This window comes from Macrosteles quadrilineatus, unplaced genomic scaffold (assembly GCF_028750875.1).
Source record: "Macrosteles quadrilineatus isolate MER2022 unplaced genomic scaffold, UCM_ALF_1.0 Scaffold_1__1_contigs__length_201487025, whole genome shotgun sequence".
NCBI lineage: Eukaryota > Metazoa > Arthropoda > Insecta > Hemiptera > Cicadellidae > Macrosteles > Macrosteles quadrilineatus.
Window position 1 is genome coordinate 114,250,583 of NW_026542594.1, and position 18,265 is coordinate 114,268,847.

Consider the following 18,265-nt stretch of genomic DNA (forward strand, 5'->3'; position numbering starts at 1 on the left):
CACTTTGAACAAATGTGTATTAAAATGGTCTTTTAGTAGGTATACTATACGTGAACATAACAGGATACCTGCATAACACGAAAAAACCCTACAACGTTGCTTATTATATGCACTTTGTTCAACCAAACAAAACATTGACATTTATCTATATATACTGTATATTTGGTTGAACGTTATACAGTTTAAATGAGGGTAACAAACTCTGAACATTTCTTAAACTCATGTATACACAATCAACAGTTAAATTAGCCTGTTGTTAAAAACATGATATCGTTCACACACTGTCCTTTCTTTCGTTGGATTCATTAATTTGATACAAACATATTAACACTACAGAACTAACAACAATAACATGTAAGATTATAATAAGCCATAATACAATATGCCATTTGAGCTTTTTTAAGACTCACAAATAACTCTTAAAGCAGATAGGGTATACAAGGTTTGCTTGAAATAGACTAAACCGTTTATAAAAATATGTATCAATTTTATATATATATCAATAAAGTCCATCAGAAAATTTTTGTAAAAACCCTATCGTTATATATATTTGTAAAAATCACCTTTAATAAAAATAAGAGGCATAAGGAGAAACGCGAGTAAGAGGGACAATCTAGTATAAATGGTAAATCGTGTCTGTGTACAATAAAGGATTGGGTCGTCACGCAGAACCAGTAATGTAAGCCTAGGCAAGAACTATAAAATTGTTGTAGAACATTATACAATTCTACCGGAATATGCCACACACCGTGGCGAAATGTAGTGGAGAAAAGGCAGAGAATTCTGTCAAGAATAATGGCTAAAAAACAAGGTAAATAATTCAAATAAAAGTTGTGATTAAGTTCTGTACTTACGCACAATAACGAAGTTTCAAGTATAACAAATTATTGCACGCTCTCTAATGTTAAAAAGACACGTTTATACCATAACTATTTTTCGGGCCTCTCAAATCTATGGATGGAGCATAGGTAATAGAGTAGGTATAAAAGCTATCAGTGCCATTGAAAATACGAGTATATGCCAATAGCAAGTAAAACGTGCTCCAACTAATTTTATACTACTACTACCCCACGTTTTATACAACCCTACGAACCTTTAACCTTTAGTATTTAAAGGAGTAAATGTTATCTGGTTTTGTTTGTTCTACTTACAATTTGTATTTTCCGCTTAAGTTTTGGAAGAGCAATGGCGCTTTACAAATATTTTCATACAAATATTATTATTCAGAAAAATAAACAATTAAAATATTTTCATACGAACACTTAATACAGTTTATATATTAAGAAATACAAAAACTACATCTTAGTAGTAAAATTTGTATTTAGAGATAGCAAATTGTCTAGTTGAAAAATAATGAGATATGTATGTATTGATTTGTTTCGGCCTATTTCAAGCGGAAATTCAGCAACAATAAGTTTATTATGTTTATGGTATATTCTTAATCTATTCGATATACAATATCTACATCATCATTCCTCATAAGAAATGAAAAACACTCGCCAGTCACAAACCTTACCTACACAAAGCTCTCATCGGACTTGATGTAACCCTTGGTCTGTCCTAGCCTCTTTATCTTGGTCGTGAATCCAAGGTCGATGGACCGTTTACGATCTTCTCGGCTCAGCACTCTGACCACACTGCGCTTCAGCGACCGCGCGTCTGCAGACATCTTCTTCTGAGAGCTGTTGGTCACCGTGGTCGTGGTGGTCGTCGTGATCGTCCCCTTCCTGTTCAGCGGATCCCGCTTGATCGGCTTGAAACCGAGGAGTCTCCGGAACCCGTCTCGGAACTTGGACGACATGAGGTTATACAGGATGGGATTTACAGCTGAGTTTAGATACAACATGATCCTGGAAAAGTAGAGAATGTTGTAGTACTTGTCGACTCCGAGGGAAGACACGACCTCCGGTGGCTCCAGGATGATCCAGAGAGTGAAGGCGCGGAAGGGAAGAAGACAGAGGAAGAAGGAGACTACTACGGTCCCCAGCATCATGACGACCTGACGGCGATAGCGGAGTGCGCTGTGAGCCGAGGGGGCGACAATACCTGGGTTGGCCATCAGGTGACAGGCGATCACGGAGTAGAGGATGATGAGGATGGCGAGAGGAAGGCCGAAGAACAAGGAGATGGTGGACAAGAAGAAGAAAGCTGCCCAGAACGTATCAGCCTGAGTGAGACACACGGGCACCATAGAACCATCAAAGTACTCGGCATAGCTGTACTCCGCCACTGCTAGGATAGGGCTGCAAACAAACCATGGTTTAGTAGAAAATACCAATGAGAGAGTCTATTGGCCACTAGTCAAACTTATGGACAGTTATAATTTTTTGTATGTTCTGTATTTGACCTGCATTTGAAATAATATTTTTATAACAACTCTTTTCAAATCTCTAAAAAAAAAAAATTGAGGCAGACTCTACTAAATGATTGGTAACCTGTAATCCTTTAAAACGTACTATATAGTCTCGTTTCGTATTTATTTATCCAATCAATATTAGGAAAAAGCTTTTTTTTGTATTGCATGGAATATCACTCACTTAAGTGCTTATTACGCAATATTTAAGCTGAACAATATCACCAAACTTACCTTTTCTAAATAACCCTTTCGCAAATATACATAAACTTATATTCCTGATACAATAATGTTAAAGATGTTCTCTCCAATGAGACTTTACTTTCTTTGTGTAAAATACAGTCATCAAAGCTGATATTTTAGGTGTACATTATCTCCTATCACCTAAAGAGGTAATTAAATTACCCAAAGAAAGTGGTCCAATGAAATTCCCAATGCAATGTTGCCGAATTCAATTCAGTTTTAAGCCGTTGCCTAAGCATATGAATTTGATTCAAGTCCTAACTAATAATAACTAATAATTCTATAAATAAATTACTTAATCAAATGATCATTAGGAAAAAGAAAAGTAGATTTGTAATACGAATAAGTTTTACACAAAACCATCTAAAATAAAACCAACATTAAAAATAATATGTGTTTCGTTTAACACCACAAAAATAGAATGGAGGTGGATAGTTTAAACTCTGTGAAAAAGAACAGTTATAGCACTGTTATAAAATACTGCTAATCTTGTTTTGTATAGTAGCTCCAGCCCTGATCGGATGTATATTTTTAGTATTAACTTTCTTAGGAAAAACATAAAGCTTTCTTATGGTGATCAATTACTTAGGTGGATTATTAAGATCCACAAAGGTTTTTAAGTTTCGGTGTAAAAATGTAAAGTTTGCTACAGAAAGGGTATGTACTGAAATACGTTGATAAAATAGACTAGTTTTATTTTTAAAATTACATTGTTCAATATATTAATTTATATTACCTCTATCTACAACACATCTTTATAAATTATCTCAATATTTTCTTTGGTTTTAATAAACTACTAATACATCAATACAACGTTTAAATTAGTACATCAAAGTCACCCTCCCTATACATTTTCATTTACATCTAGTTTAATTTCTGCATAATACAAAATTATTAGTACTGGCTGTCAACTTAATAAGAGGCACCATATGGTGCAAAACTTGCCGTTTCCATCGAACCTTACCAGGAACAGCAGCTAAAAAAAACTGTATCTTATGTCAGAAAAGTATCATATATACATTACAATGATAAGAAACATAATCAATTCTGTTTTAGTTTAAAATCCCTGACTAACTGAGGTTTGTATACCAAACTTTCTACATGGTCCTATTTAGAAACTGCAATACATCTGCGTTCCATAATCTGTAGTCCTAAAGCTATAGTTGTATCATTTGTTCGCTATTCTGTTAATCATAGTCAGTACAAAAGGTACTCACGTACACTAAAAATTAAAACCTACTAAGTTAATTTAATAAGTTTGTACCATAATTTTACACTGCCATAACTAACACAAACTTCGTATGAAAAAATATATTTATAAAACATGTATGGTTTTGTTTTTGTGTGTGATAATTATCAACACTTATTCCCGGGCTCTATGATTGATTTATGAAAAAATTGGTTTATTATGTTACATGTTTCACAGAAATCACACATACATACATCTCCTTTGTATTGAATTCTATATTAACAGTAATTATTAGTTTAAGGACCTAAAAACTAATTGTGTAAGGTTTTAGTATGTTGATTTAAAATGTAAAATATTTTATAGGTATTTGATATTGAATATTTGTTTATAATATTTTAATACTTTTGCTCCTTTTTTCAGAAAACAAGTGTTTTTAGTTAACACTCTTTCTTATCCATAACTATCTATCATAACTGGGCAAACGTATAATTTTATTTAAATAGTAAGGATAAAATAAAAACCCACTTTTGTGTGCCAGCTTACGTGTCTGGCAAAGTTGGATCTAATTTACAAATGAAATACTTGAAAAGATAATTAATGACTTAAAATACTGTTTAAAGTCATCTTATACACATTTTACATAGTATTTGATTTGTAAATACTTATTGATTACTCTTAGCTATTTATGCTTTGATTAAGTAAACATTCTTGTTTCACAATTCTTACTATTAGCATTTATGTAACATGTATAAAATATTACCTTAGTACAGACAATCAGAATTAAAGGTAATGAAATATGGATTATATTTTGATAATTGCTCACCTTGAATATGGTATTATCAATGGATTTGCACACCTATTGCACAAATGTATAATGTTCGAAAATTAAAGATACTTATTTCAACAACCAGACAAACTACAGTAGTTGGTAATGCAAGAAGACTATTGAGGAATATGAGGAGTTTTGTTCTGACATAAAATCTCCAGCGATTATTACTTAACACAAACAATAAGTTGTCATAAATTGCCAATAGTTTTTTAAGGATATATTTATGTTTCAACAACGACCAACTAACGCATCGGGCAACAATTTTACTAGAAATTTATGGCAAGAGCAATCATTCTGTTGAAATATCCACGCTGTAAAACGCGTTTTTAACAAGGATTGATAGTTTAAGAGAGGATAAAACAGCAGTATAATATCATCATGAGGTTATATCAGGACATTTATAGTTGAATGGATTGCTAAAGCTACAGAAAATGCCTGGGAAAGACTGAAGCTGGAAGCTCGGGCTGCAAAGTTATAAAGTGTACCAACTTAAAACTTGATTAATATTTTTCATTTTCCAAAACTCGCACATTTGAAATGAACGATTTTCTTTGGACAAATAAGTACATAATCGATGGAAGCACATGTATGCTGTGTGCAAGTAAAGTCTGCTGGAGTTAAATATCACACGTTTCGCCAGATTTAAGCCAAATCTGTACTATTAGCAATTAATTATGTGACTTATGTTATTGTCTTCAACGTACATCGTTTTCCTTCGGAAGCAAAGTTCAATATCAAATATACAAGCATTAATTAATAGTCCCTACGATAAATTAGCTAACTTACAACTCTACACAGTCTTGTTATCAAAATATCTTCATAAAATAGATATTAATCATAATTTACAGACATAGAATATAACTCTAGAAACAGGGTTTTTTAACAATAGACAGTAGAAAAACTCACAAACACATTATGTATGTATCCATACAACCAATTTAAAACTAGAATACAAATTCAGTTAGGAAGCTTAGCAAAGAGTTTCTTTTAAATGTCTCTACCTTCATTTAGGCGTGGAATACACCTGTAATTAATAGTTAGTTGCATCTGCAGTCAGAAAAAACCGCAGAGATCAAGAGGATCAGGGATATAGCACATCATATAGTGTAGCGATTTAACAATTTAAACAAAGGATAGGTGCACGATTATAGAAGTATTTGATTTATCTGATTTGACTCAAATCGAAAATGTCACACATTTCGATTTAAAGAATTTCGTGAATCTTAGCAAATCATGGATTAAGTCAGAAATGTTGAATTATAAATATTCACATTGCAGGCTTTACTGGGTAGTGCATTTAGAACATATTTGTTCGTTTGGAAAAAACAAATTAAATGTTTAATGGTTTGAGAAAAAGTTAAATAACTTTAAAGATGTAAGATGATAAGCACGGTAAGAAAATTCAAAGGTAGTTAGTATATAATTTCCCATAACATACATAGATAAGACATTAACAAATGAACATCAATTTGTACAGGCATGATTTAAGTTATCCTTAGCGGCATATACACTGTTTGGTCGGAGGAAGGTTTAAGGGAGGCAAGATGAAATCACACGAAGTTGACATAACACACATGAGGATCCTATGTACAAAAAAGGAATGTCATTTAACTATCACATTCTACGCTAACTATGCCTTAGAGCGAGGCGAGGAGGAGGAAGATAAAACGAGAGTTTAGTAGACTACAGTTTACACGAAACTCTCTGGCACATTGTTGTCCAACTTGGCTTGGAGGTCCGAGCCTCTTTTGGAGAGGAGGGAGGATCTGAGGATGACGTTCTTGCGGAAGGAACCGTTGGTGGTGGTGATGGTGCGGGTGGAGGAGTCTATGGACGAGGATCTCCAGGAGAGGTCCGGGGAGGCGCGGTAGTGATGGGTACGTGTGGAGGAGTGTGACAACGTGGTAGTCAGGGTCATGGCGTGTCGGAGAAGTAGCTCTCGTCTACCGCGGCGACGACACCCGCACAACGCCCGGAACCCATGGCGGAACTTGGACGACATGAGGTTGTAGAGGATGGGGTTGACGGCGGAGTTGGTGTACTGCATGATCCGCGAGAAATATAGAAAAATGTAGTACCTCTCCATCCCGAGGTTGACGATGGTGTCGGGGAGGATGACTATACAGAGTGTGAGGATGCGGAAGGGAAGTAAGCAGAGGAAGAATGAGAGCACAACGGTGCCGAGCATCATGACGACTTGTCGGCGAGCTCGCTTGTTACAAGTGTCGGAGGTGGAGCATGTCTGGGGGTCGGCCATGAGGTGGCGAGCGATGACCGCGTAGAGGACGACCAGGACCACGAGCGGCAATAGGAAGAACAGAGAGATGATCATGAGGAAGAAGACGGTGGGCCAGACGGTGAGTGCGGGCGTGAGGCACACGGTGACTAGGGAGCCGTCCAGGTACTCCAGCCGGTCGTAGTTGGTGAACCAGATGATGGGACTACAACACACATACACATACACACACCACTTATACAGTACTGTACACAAAATACATCAGAATGTGCTATCAAATACAAATTTGGATTTAATAAAATCATAGTTAAATATCTTGGAAAATAAGTTTACTCCCATTCATACTTACATTGACCCCCCCCCCTCTTTGTACACGATTGCAAAATGTTTTAGATTTTGGTGTAGTTAATGTTTGAATTTACGTTACGGAGAAAACATCCTTGACCAACAGATATGAAATGTAAGGTAGATAATTATTAAACAAACCCAAACCGTTAAGGCATGGGGAAACATAGTTTTCTGAATTTGAAGCAGTGTCCTTATGAACACTTGTTGTCGGATATTAACTGACTGATCTGTATATGAATTCTCCCAAAATTGTGGCAGTTACATTTAAAAGTGTGCTGCCTCGACACTTTACTAACAGCACAACATGGGCACATCGACTGTTATATGCAACGTTAATGTGATTAAGATTAAATTAAAATATTATTGTCATATTTATGTGGGAGAACAAGTGATAATTGAAACACAATAACATATATTTACTTCTAATACGCGGTGTACCAATCATTATAATATTTCATGCATGTTACTAAACACAAATGATATATGTTACATTACTAAGATTTTGGTTAATGCTAATAATGTGTCATATAAAATTCTATACCAATTTACTCTATTTTATTTAAGGGATTTCAAATGGCAAAGTTAGCTAAATATAAATATTATCTTGGAATTAATAGTCAAACACGTAAAATACGTCTCCAGCAGGATAAGGCTTGGTCCAAAATAAAATTCTGTAGACAAAAAGTACCAAGTTCGGCAATGTTTTTTCCTCCACTTTATCCTGCTTCTATTTTATAAATCTAGTTTATTTGAATTCAATCGAGTGTTTACATCAAATTTCTGATCTTAAAATTGTTATGATGAAAACATCACTTACACGATGATAATTTAAGTTTACTGAACTGTAAGATACGCACAAAGGAGAACCGTAATGAAATTTCTATTTCACCTCGTTGCAACATTTTCATAAACATAAAATATTTCATTCTTTAGAAATTAAAATATTTAATATAATTAGAAAGGAGGAAAATAGAAGAAAACAAAACATCTCAGTTGTATAAGGGTCAAAAGCATATCTCAGCATTATTGTGTAAAATTAATAAATTAGAGTTTAGGGGACGTATTTATGTCGTTTCAAAAAGAAAAACATCAATATAACTTAAGTAAAGTGTTTACATGAATTTTAAGTAACTAAGAAGATGTAAGTTATACAAAATCTATAACAATAAAATGCTTGAGTATGTTAAATATGATTTAAGAGGCATTTAGCTGCTCAAGTCCATTGATTGAATAGCAACATTGCCAATATACACCTTGTAAGCAAGTCACAGTTAAGGAACAGTAAAGATCATGGACACGGAAGGTTATGCAATATCTTGAAACATTCAGTGTTAATTGAAATATTGTTCCATTATCAACATTATTCTTGGCCTCATGATATGGATACTTTCCATCAATAACATCTTCTCACCTATTTTCAAAGTGAATAGTTTTTACTAAAACTGATGAATTGCATAGTTTAATACTCACAAGGTGTATACAGTCATAGCGTAAAAGGTAACACTTAAAAAACTAACATTAGTTTAAATTACAAGCAATATAATAATATAGTAGGAAGATGTTTGTCCCAAACAAAATAATTTATGACTATTGAAGTGTAGGATGAAAGAGGGAAAGAATAAGTACTATCACACAGACTTACAGTGTTAGCCAAAGGAAGTTAAGAAATAAATTATGAATGCAGTAAGTTAAGGTAAGCACAGCGAAGAGAAGGACAAAGGATCGGAGAAGACAAAGTTGACGATTTATGTTTAATTACTTCAATAACGAAGAAGTTCCTTTAATTGGTTTCATGAAATATTTCTTTGATTAAGCTAAAGCTCGATAGAAGTAATATTAGAGATTGTTAATTAGATTGAAAAAGTAATACGAGTAGTTTGGAACAAACAACTTTAATCACAAAACTCCTTCTAAGAATATTATTTTATACATATAATTTAAAAGCATCATATTAAATATTCTGTGATATTTGCTTCCAACGTGAAAGATGACAGTAAAATTGTTTTCTAAGATTATTTTATAAAAGATTAAACAAAGCTACATGATTAAGATTAACGAGATCTAAGCTTTTAAACATTATCAGAAACCACAGAAGGAAAATTTAACAGGACATTGGCTTTATGTTCAGAAATATATCAGTATAATAATTACAAATTAACTAACAAAGAGTAATTGGTTCAAGTAATTAAATATAGAACCAGAATTGGTTAAAATAACCTAAGGTTGTAATGTAATTAGGTTGAATACATCAACCTTGGAGCCCTAAGCACAGCTAAAATCTATTCTGATCTCAAAACAATTAACAGCTTTGTGTCTATGATACTTATAAAGTGTTTCTGAACTTTACTTATTACATCTACCTTCAACATCAACAGAAAACGCTACAACAAAGCGTAGCACATTGTATAACATGAACGGAAACTTTGTGTTGTTCAGCTACATTATTTAAAAATGCATTGCTATTTAGGTACACAAATAGGTAGAAAGTAACTACAGTTATAAAAACATTATAATCATTTCGCTTGAACGTTTTTCCAAGATAACAATATAATGTATTGAAAGAGAGAAATCATATTTGGTAGATTTCAGTACGGAAGGTTTATGACATAGTTAGCTTGATAAAGATAATGTTAACTTAATAATTAATAACTTGATGGTTAAAGTTAACTTGATAAAAATGAATTTTGATTTAACATCGTACAATTCAAATAAATTATTCAGTGTATTCTATTTATCTTAATATGATCGATCATAAGTAATCATTCATAAGGTAAAAAGTTCGCCAGACTAATTAACAGAACTTTCATATTATGCGTCGGCCGCTGTAGTTCTTTCAAAATGCTGTTAGTTAAAGATTTCGTGAATATTAAAGAAGGATAAATGTGAGTCACTAACAATAATTTGATAGTATACTTTGTACCAAAGCTTGAAAGTGATTACCATTACCATTATTACTGATACAAGTGAGTGTGAGTTTATTTAAGAACATGTAATTATCGAAAGCATACAACAATCTTTTACCCGAGATGGAAATGATATGTTTACCATGATATAAATTTTTAAATTTGAGTATAAACAATCGTCCGATAAAAGTATAAACAGTAGAAATATCCAACAAAGAAAATGTAACATTACTAGTTATGGTTGCTAAGCAACGAAAAATACAGATAACTAAATTAATTACCAAAGATAAACTAATACAATATTGTAACATGGCGAGGGCTTTGATTTTCCAAAATTTAATTATTCATTTCAGTTTTAGGACCAAGGGTATCTGTATTTTCCAAAACGATACCAAATAAATTAAAACATTTTCTCGTGGGGAGTTGACATATATTTTTTCAACTTTTTTAGTATGATAGTGAAATAGCTTGCTCTACTCCCTGTTAGCACACTGGGCATAGTTGTGTCAGTAGATATACTAGAGACCCTTGGAATGTGTATTGGGAAATACCTAACTATAGGATTGCTTTCAGATCAGTGTAAGCCATTTGAGCGGAGTGACGTTAACGTAACGTTACTATTATGTGGTTTTAGTTTTTTCTTTTAATTTTCCTTACTTAAATCTTATTAGACTTTTCTATTTTTCAAGTGGTTATTGGAAAGTACGAGTTATTCTCAGATAGTGGATTTCACCCATCCATTCTCTACCCTCATACCTAAACATTCAACAAAGTCCATCCGAGTTGAAGCTGTAGGCCACATTGCATACTTTAAGACATTGCTCGTATTACAACAGGATACAATAAAGTATACGGGGAAACAGATTTACATGGGAAAATCATTAGTGTGCTCTAGGAGCAATTATTGTTCAACAGTTTTCATCCAAACCAACGATCACATAATCAGGTTAATTGAAATATTGTTCCATTATCAACATTATTCTTGGCCTCATGATATGGATACTTTCCATCAATAACATCTTCTCACCTATTTTCAAAGTGAATAGTTTTTACTAAAACTGATGAATTGCATAGTTTAATACTCACAAGGTGCATACAGTCATAGCGTAAAAGTATATCTCAGCATTATTGTGTAAAATGTGTGTAAAAACCAATAAACACATTGGTCATACGTGATCGTTGATCCAAACTACCTTAAATATTTGATCCGAAATCTGTTTTTTAAGCCTTAAGCAGCTGTTTAATTTTTTTGTGGGTTTCTGAAACCAACACGGCAACTCATATGCCTAATGTCTAACTAACATTTGATATCAATAATAATTAGGTTTATATAAGATAAAATTATATTTCATACAAAGGAATTGTTTTTGAATAAAGTCAATGATACTAGTGAATGCAATTCAGGAGTGTGATTCTCCTTCTTTAACAAATCGTTCACTATTTAAATCAATGCATTAATCTTACTGTTGGAACAAACTTCTTACTTATACTGTAGAATGTGAACATATGATCCTTATGGATCAGCAGCTAAACATTCTGGTAGTTTGTTTGGATCGCAGAACAATACAAAGCATTTATCAAACCTAGGCTTCCAATTTTACAATATAATAAGAAGCTAACTTATACGTTTTTAATTTTCGTTTGTAAAAGCCCGTGATTTTTGGATAAGCATTGATTTGACAATATGCTAATTATAAAAAAAACTGATTTAAATAGTTCTTTTTTAACACCCATTTAAATTAGATTTATGTATTTTTTTATAGGAAACATATTACACAAATGTGTATGATATTAAACATATTTACCAACCGTGTCCACAATAAACACGTATCAAAACAGGATTCAGATTCTACAATAGTACGAGGATATAGCTTGCGTTGATTAAGTGAATAATAACACGGCATTTGTATAAAAGCAAACTATTTAAATCAGCTATTTTAACTCAATAATAGCTGATTTAAATAGTTTGTTTTAGTTCTTATTTACATTCGATCAATTTATGTTGATACAACATTTAGCCGATCAGCGCACTCAAACATCTCCAAAATGAATCGTACTTCAAAATCAGTGAGCATTTTCGTTAATGTTAATAACGTGTTTTAATGACATATTTATCAAACTAATATGAGGTACATACCTTTACATGTACATATTTATAGTGATACATGTAGAGTATTACAGTAGAGAGTATTACATGTGACATATTTATAGCTTAGGATAAGCATTTACATTGTATTTTGCTATTAAGTTAACAATCACTGATTTTAATTATTTATTTTATTTATATTTTAGATTACATAAAGCTAATCTACTGTACCTATTTGATTTGACCATTTGGACCTTGGAAGTGTTCAAATGGCCTGTAATAACTTTTGTGTATTCTTTGACCAATGGTCAAGTGAATGTGTATTGCCTTTATACTGGATTTAGGTAGTAGCCTATATTGGTTTCATACAGTATTTAGTACGTATATTAGCTACTTTATAAAACATGTGCTATGATTTCACGTTTACGTTATTTTTTCCTGACCAACGTGGCAATCCATAAGCCTAATGTTAAAAGTTTAAAATTTTAAATCAATCTTAAATTGTATAGGTATCACCAAATTCAAATCTGTTTTCCCACAAATTTTGATTATAATAAACGGGGTTTTGGAACAATCTTTTTAAGTTTGGCTGTAATATGTTCAGCCGTTATTGCATGATGATGTTAAGTTTGCATTGAAGTCCAAAAGCAACTAAATAACGACTATACTGTATAACCTTACTCTACAATAAGATTCCCAGTTAATCATACAACTCGACTGTTTGTAAAGTAGTCATTTGTGTGATTTGTAAAGAGATTTCTTATGGTTTCAAAGTACATTTAAACTGTTTTTAATTACATAGCTTAAATGTTGTATACTTTTGTTATCTCTTTCTATAATCACTATAATCTAAACCTAACTTAATATATTTCTTTGAATCTGAATCTAAATTAAACTGAAAATTATGATTATTTTGGGGCCCTAATTTTGTAAAACAGAGTACTGTGCAGTTAAACTATCCACCTCATGATATCATAATAAATGCAATAACTGATTAGTTCATTTAATATATCTTACCATTTATAATACTATTGGGCTGATATCAATAGTATAATGAAGTAGTTTTTGGTAGATTCTAAAAACCTTTCTTTAAACCACACATACCAGATTTCACTGGGATTAGTTTCTAAATGATACAGTATTATTTCAGGAAGAAATATACATAATCAAAGGAGTTATCTGAGCATCCATTGAATTTGGTTTCAAACAACAAATAAATTACGAATAAGGAATAGTCATAGGTACTCTTTGAAGGATCATGCAGATACAATCATAAGCTTAATATGGACTTTTGGGGTTTAAAGTTTGTATTGTTAAAAAGCTGATGAGAGTAACATTTATAATGGTTTTTGGTTAGCATAATCAAAGCTATTTGAATCAATAGTACCGCGCGATGAGGTAGATCAAGTGAAAGTTAAAAGATAAATACATTATTATTATCATTGAACGTTTAAGCTTTAATGGTTTAATGTCCATGACCTTATACGACATACAAAAACCCAGTAGAAAAATAAGTTCTAGGTGTAGATTCCAACTCAGCAGTCTCATTTTACAAGAACAAGCTACCCGGAAGTTAAATAGTTTGACAGGGTGTATCTCTAATTATAATTGTGCTAAAACCATGAACAAAGCTAATTATTTTAAAGTAAAATTTTTTATGAATAAAATAAATATCTTCATCGTCATATATAAACAAGCACATATAAACAAGCTGTCAAGTGGAAACAAGCGTAACTTGTTGCGGTAACTCTAAATTTATAGACTTATTTTAAAAGCTGCACCAATTAAATCGTTCTTCAGCTTTTCATGATTTTCAAAAAACCAATTGAAAGGACTATTTATAAATATAAAACGAATATATTTTTAACAAGATAGAACAGACAGTAAGGAAAGGAAGGGAATGAAAAGCACAAGACAGCAACGTGAAAGCGAAGAGAGTGAGGAGATGTGTGTGTAACAAACAACTTGAGGAATACCTGGTAAAGAGCGCAGCGAGAGCCCAAGCGAGTAGACATATGATCATGGCACGGGTCTTGGTACAGACATAGCCAGCTTTGAGAGGCTCACAGATAGCGTAGTAGCGCTCGAAACTGATGGCAAGGATGGTGAGGACACTGGCGTGGGCAACCGTCAGCTCTATGAACGGGACTGCCTTGCCTGAAACAGGGCAATGTAGCGTCAGATGGCGTAGTAGCGTTCGAAACTGATGGCTAGGATGGTGAGGACACTGGCGTGGGCAACCGTCAGCTCTATGAACGGGACTGCCTTGCCTGAAACAGGGCAATGTAGCGTCAGATGGCGTAGTAGCGTTCAAAACTGATGGCTAGGATGGTGAGGACACTGGCGTGGGCAACCATCAGCTCTATGAACGGGACTGCCTTGCCTGAAACAGGGCAATGTAGCGTCAGATGGCGTAGTAGCGTTCGAAACTGATGGCTAGGATGGTGAGGACACTGGCGTGGGCAACCGTCAGCTCAATGAACGGGACTGCCTTGCCTGAAACAGGGCAATGTAGCGTCAGATGGCGTAGTAGCGTTCGAAACTGATGGCTAGGATGGTGAGGACACTGGCGTGGGCAACCATCAGCTCTATGAACGGGACTGCCTTGCCTGAAACAGGGCAATGTAGCGTCAGATGGCGTAGTAGCGTTCGAAACTGATGGCTAGGATGGTGAGGACACTGGCGTGGGCAACCGTCAGCTCAATGAACGGGACTGCCTTGCCTGAAACAGGGCAATGTAGCGTCAGATGGCGTAGTAGCGCTCGAATCTGATGGCTAGGATGGTGAGGACAATGGCGTAGGCAACCGTCAGCTCAATGAACGGGACTGCCTTGCCTGAAACAGGGCAATGTAACGTCAGATGGCGTAGTAGCGCTCGAATCTGATGGCTAGGATGGTGAGGACACGGGCGTGAGCAACCGTCAGCTCTATGAACGGGACTGCTTTGCCTGAAACAGGGCAATGTAACGTCAGATGGCGTAGTAGCGCTCGAATCTGATGGCTAGGATGGTGAGGACAATGGCGTGGGCAACCGTCAGCTCAATGAACGGGACTGCCTTGCCTGAAACAGGGCAATGTAACGTCAGATGGCGTAGTAGCGCTCGAATCTGATGGCTAGGATGGTGAGGACACTGGCGTGGGCAACCGTCAGCTCTATGAACGGGACTGCCTTGCCTGAAACAGGGCAATGTAACGTCAGATAGCGTAGTAGCGCTCGAAACTGATGGCTAGGATGGTGAGGACACTGGCGTGGGCAACCGTCAGCTCTATGAACGGGACTGCTTTGCCTGAAACAGGGCAATGTAGCGTCAGATGGCGTAGTAGCGCTCGAATCTGATGGCTAGGATGGTGAGGACGCTGGCGTAGGCAACCGTCAGCTCAATGAACGGAACTGCTTTGCCTGAAACAGGGCAATGTAGCGTCAGATGGCGTAGTAGCGCTCGAATCTGATGGCTAGGATGGTGAGGACACTGGCGTGGGCAACCGTCAGCTCTATGAACGGGACTGCCTTGCCTGAAACAGGGCAATGTAACGTCAGATGGCGTAGTAGCGCTCGAATCTGATGGCTAGGATGGTGAGGACAATGGCGTGGGCAACCGTCAGCTCAATGAACGGGACTGCCTTGCCTGAAACAGGGCAATGTAGCGTCAGATGGCGTAGTAGCGCTCGAATCTGATGGCTAGGATGGTGAGGACACTGGCGTGGGCAACCATCAGCTCTATGAACGGGACTGCCTTGCCTGAAACAGGGCAATGTAACGTCAGATAGCGTAGTAGCGCTCAAAACTGATGGCTAGGATGGTGAGGACACTGGCGTGGGCAACCGTCAGCTCAATGAACGGGACTGCTTTGCCTGAAACAGGGCAATGTAACGTCAGATGGCGTAGTAGCGCTCGAATCTGATGGCTAGGATGGTGAGGACACTGGCGTGGGCAACCGTCAGCTCTATGAACGGGACTGCCTTGCCTGAAACAGGGCAATGTAACGTCAGATAGCGGAGTAGCGCTCGAAACTGATGGCTAGGATGGTGAGGACACTGGCGTGGGCAACCGTCAGCTCTATGAACGGGACTGCCTTGCCTGAAACAGGGCAATGTAGCGTCAGATGGCTGGGTTGTGCCACGTCTTAAACAATGTTAAAAAGCGTTACTAAGAACATATTGTTGTAGGAAGGCGAATGAAAGTTATCTGTATTATTTATTACCTACATTTTTCACCTCGATTACTAAGTTTCTAGGGTGTTTCGGAATAGAATCTGACCCCGTTTGCAGGCGAGGTACAATATCAATTGTAAACATCAATTCTTCAAACACTACAAAGCTACTACTATAAAAATGAACTTTAAACAAATAAATGGTTAATGTGCCAAGACAGAGCTTATTGGATAAGAATTTTAACCGATTTTCCTTTTAGCGTATTCAACTTCCTAACACATCAATATCTCACTGTATGCGGTTGTATTTCCCCAGGATAAGTCAATGCAGGAGTTGTCCATGACCTCATCACATGATTGTATGAAAGTATATATATTTTTGTACTAAAAATACCGCTTCTCTTATTCTACCTTATGGTTTGTTGCTTTGTAATCTCTCTGCCTTTGGGAAGATGACAAGAGAAATCTCAGGTCACATTTCCAATCTTGTAAATGGGCCTCAACTCTTGAAGCTTTCAACACAATCAGAAACAGCGCACATCAAGTGTAACACCCCATGTTACTCGCTGAACTTAGAAAGTGTTGTGTATGAGATTAAAATCCATACAACACGCAAATTCGCTTAATCGTGATACACATCAACCAAAGGAACACGAAATTGACAAATAGATGTAGTGAATCTTTAAATAAAATTAATCAAACGAAATAACCAACATAGTTAAACATTACACTTATTCTATATGGTTTAGGTTAGTTGGTATCAATATATTAGACAGGGCATAACTTTTTTGTAAAAAATATAAATACTTTAAATTTATATTTGATTTAGGATGGCAAATTAAAAATCTAATTAACTCTCAAAAAAGATTACACTATCATAGGTAGACTGTTTTAGGTCTAATTTGGAAACCAAAAGCAATTTTTTGATAATTAAACATTTTTGGCGACGTATTATTATTGTCATTACTTATGAAATATACAGTGTTATGCTTTTGAGACCACCGATCTTCACAAGCAAAATCTCATATCCGAAATTATAAAGTAAATGGTTGGGGATAGGATATTTATTGTCACAAAAATCACGCTTTACCTCTTAAACAGAGTTAACATTTTGAATAACTTAATTACTTGAGTATTGTTATTCCTTGTATCTTTGTGTTTTGTTGGGATAGTCTTACCTACATGGTAACTGAAAACTATGGAGCTAACACAAAACTTGCTAATAACAATGATATAATCAATATGTTTTCAAAAGGAATAGATAATGGCAAAAATAAATATGACAGAAACTTTACATTTAAAAAATTTAAAAATCTACAATAAAAATGAATAGCAAGCCTACATACCAAATGAGGATTTATGGAAATGTAGGATATTTATAATACACTAAGAAAACTTCAACCTGGACTTTTGGCAAGTAATGAAAAGGACAAAGACTTGTACCTTGGATTTAATCCAAGTTAAACATTTCTTGAACTGTTTCCTTTTGGGACTAATCTAATTAGAGACTTTTAATTTCTTAGGATTGTTTTAGTTCTTAAACCTGGAGGAGTTCATTAGCATTCTGTTTGCAACACGCCTTTATTAAGTCGGGTTTCGTGTTGAAAAAGTAGTATTAATGTTTAAATATTAATTTCCTGAGAATATTACATGAGAATATTACATGGGACGCCTGCAAAACAGCGACTGCAACCACCTAGCTTTGCTGCTAGGTTTGAGAATATCGAACTGAAGGCGAACAAGTATTTGGTATTGTAACTAAGGATTTACACAATACCTACGCTAACAATTGCATAGTATGAAACGTCACACACACAAAATAATGGTCGTCAACTATGTCTTGGATCCACTATTATTTTTTAATAATTCAAATCAACGGCATTTAATTGATTCAGTTTTAATTTATAGTACAGGACAGATAGCGATT

At 35.0% G+C, this 18,265-nt stretch overlaps 3 protein-coding genes across 3 annotated transcripts in view; all 3 read right to left on the reverse strand.

Annotated features, from left to right (window-relative positions):
- Positions 1 to 1,516: 1,516 nt before the first annotated feature.
- LOC128999972 (growth hormone secretagogue receptor type 1-like) lies at positions 1,517 to 5,528 on the reverse strand. Its single transcript, XM_054426797.1, has 2 exons — positions 5,521 to 5,528; positions 1,517 to 2,243 (listed from the first exon to the last, which is right to left on the reverse strand). The coding sequence occupies exons 1-2, from the start codon at positions 5,526 to 5,528 to the stop codon at positions 1,517 to 1,519; spliced, it is 735 nt and encodes a 244-aa protein (XP_054282772.1).
- Positions 3,284 to 14,770, reverse strand: LOC128999980 (thyrotropin-releasing hormone receptor-like). The gene is made up of 3 exons (XM_054426810.1): positions 14,731 to 14,770; positions 14,164 to 14,344; positions 3,284 to 7,055 (listed from the first exon to the last, which is right to left on the reverse strand). The coding sequence occupies exons 1-3, from the start codon at positions 14,768 to 14,770 to the stop codon at positions 6,305 to 6,307; spliced, it is 972 nt and encodes a 323-aa protein (XP_054282785.1). The 3' UTR covers positions 3,284 to 6,304.
- Positions 14,771 to 16,173: 1,403 nt separating this feature from the next.
- LOC128999990 (QRFP-like peptide receptor) overlaps positions 16,174 to 18,265 on the reverse strand; it is a 97,177-nt gene continuing 95,085 nt past the window's right edge. Inside the window, exon 2 of the mRNA XM_054426821.1 lies at positions 16,174 to 16,265. Within this exon, the coding sequence (XP_054282796.1) occupies positions 16,174 to 16,265 (92 nt within the window). The remainder of the gene's footprint in view (positions 16,266 to 18,265) is intronic.

Coding starts and splice junctions, on each gene's coding strand:
- LOC128999980 (XM_054426810.1), bottom strand. CDS start 14,770: ATGGTTGCCCACGCCAGTGTCCTCACCATCCTAGCCATCA. Junction 14,345..14,730: donor CCTCACCATCCTAGCCATCA/GTTTCGAACGCT, acceptor GCCCTGTTTCAG/GCAAGGCAGTCCCGTTCATA. Junction 7,056..14,163: donor CTCGCTGCGCTCTTTACCAG/GTATTCCTCAAG, acceptor TGTGTGTTGTAG/TCCCATCATCTGGTTCACCA.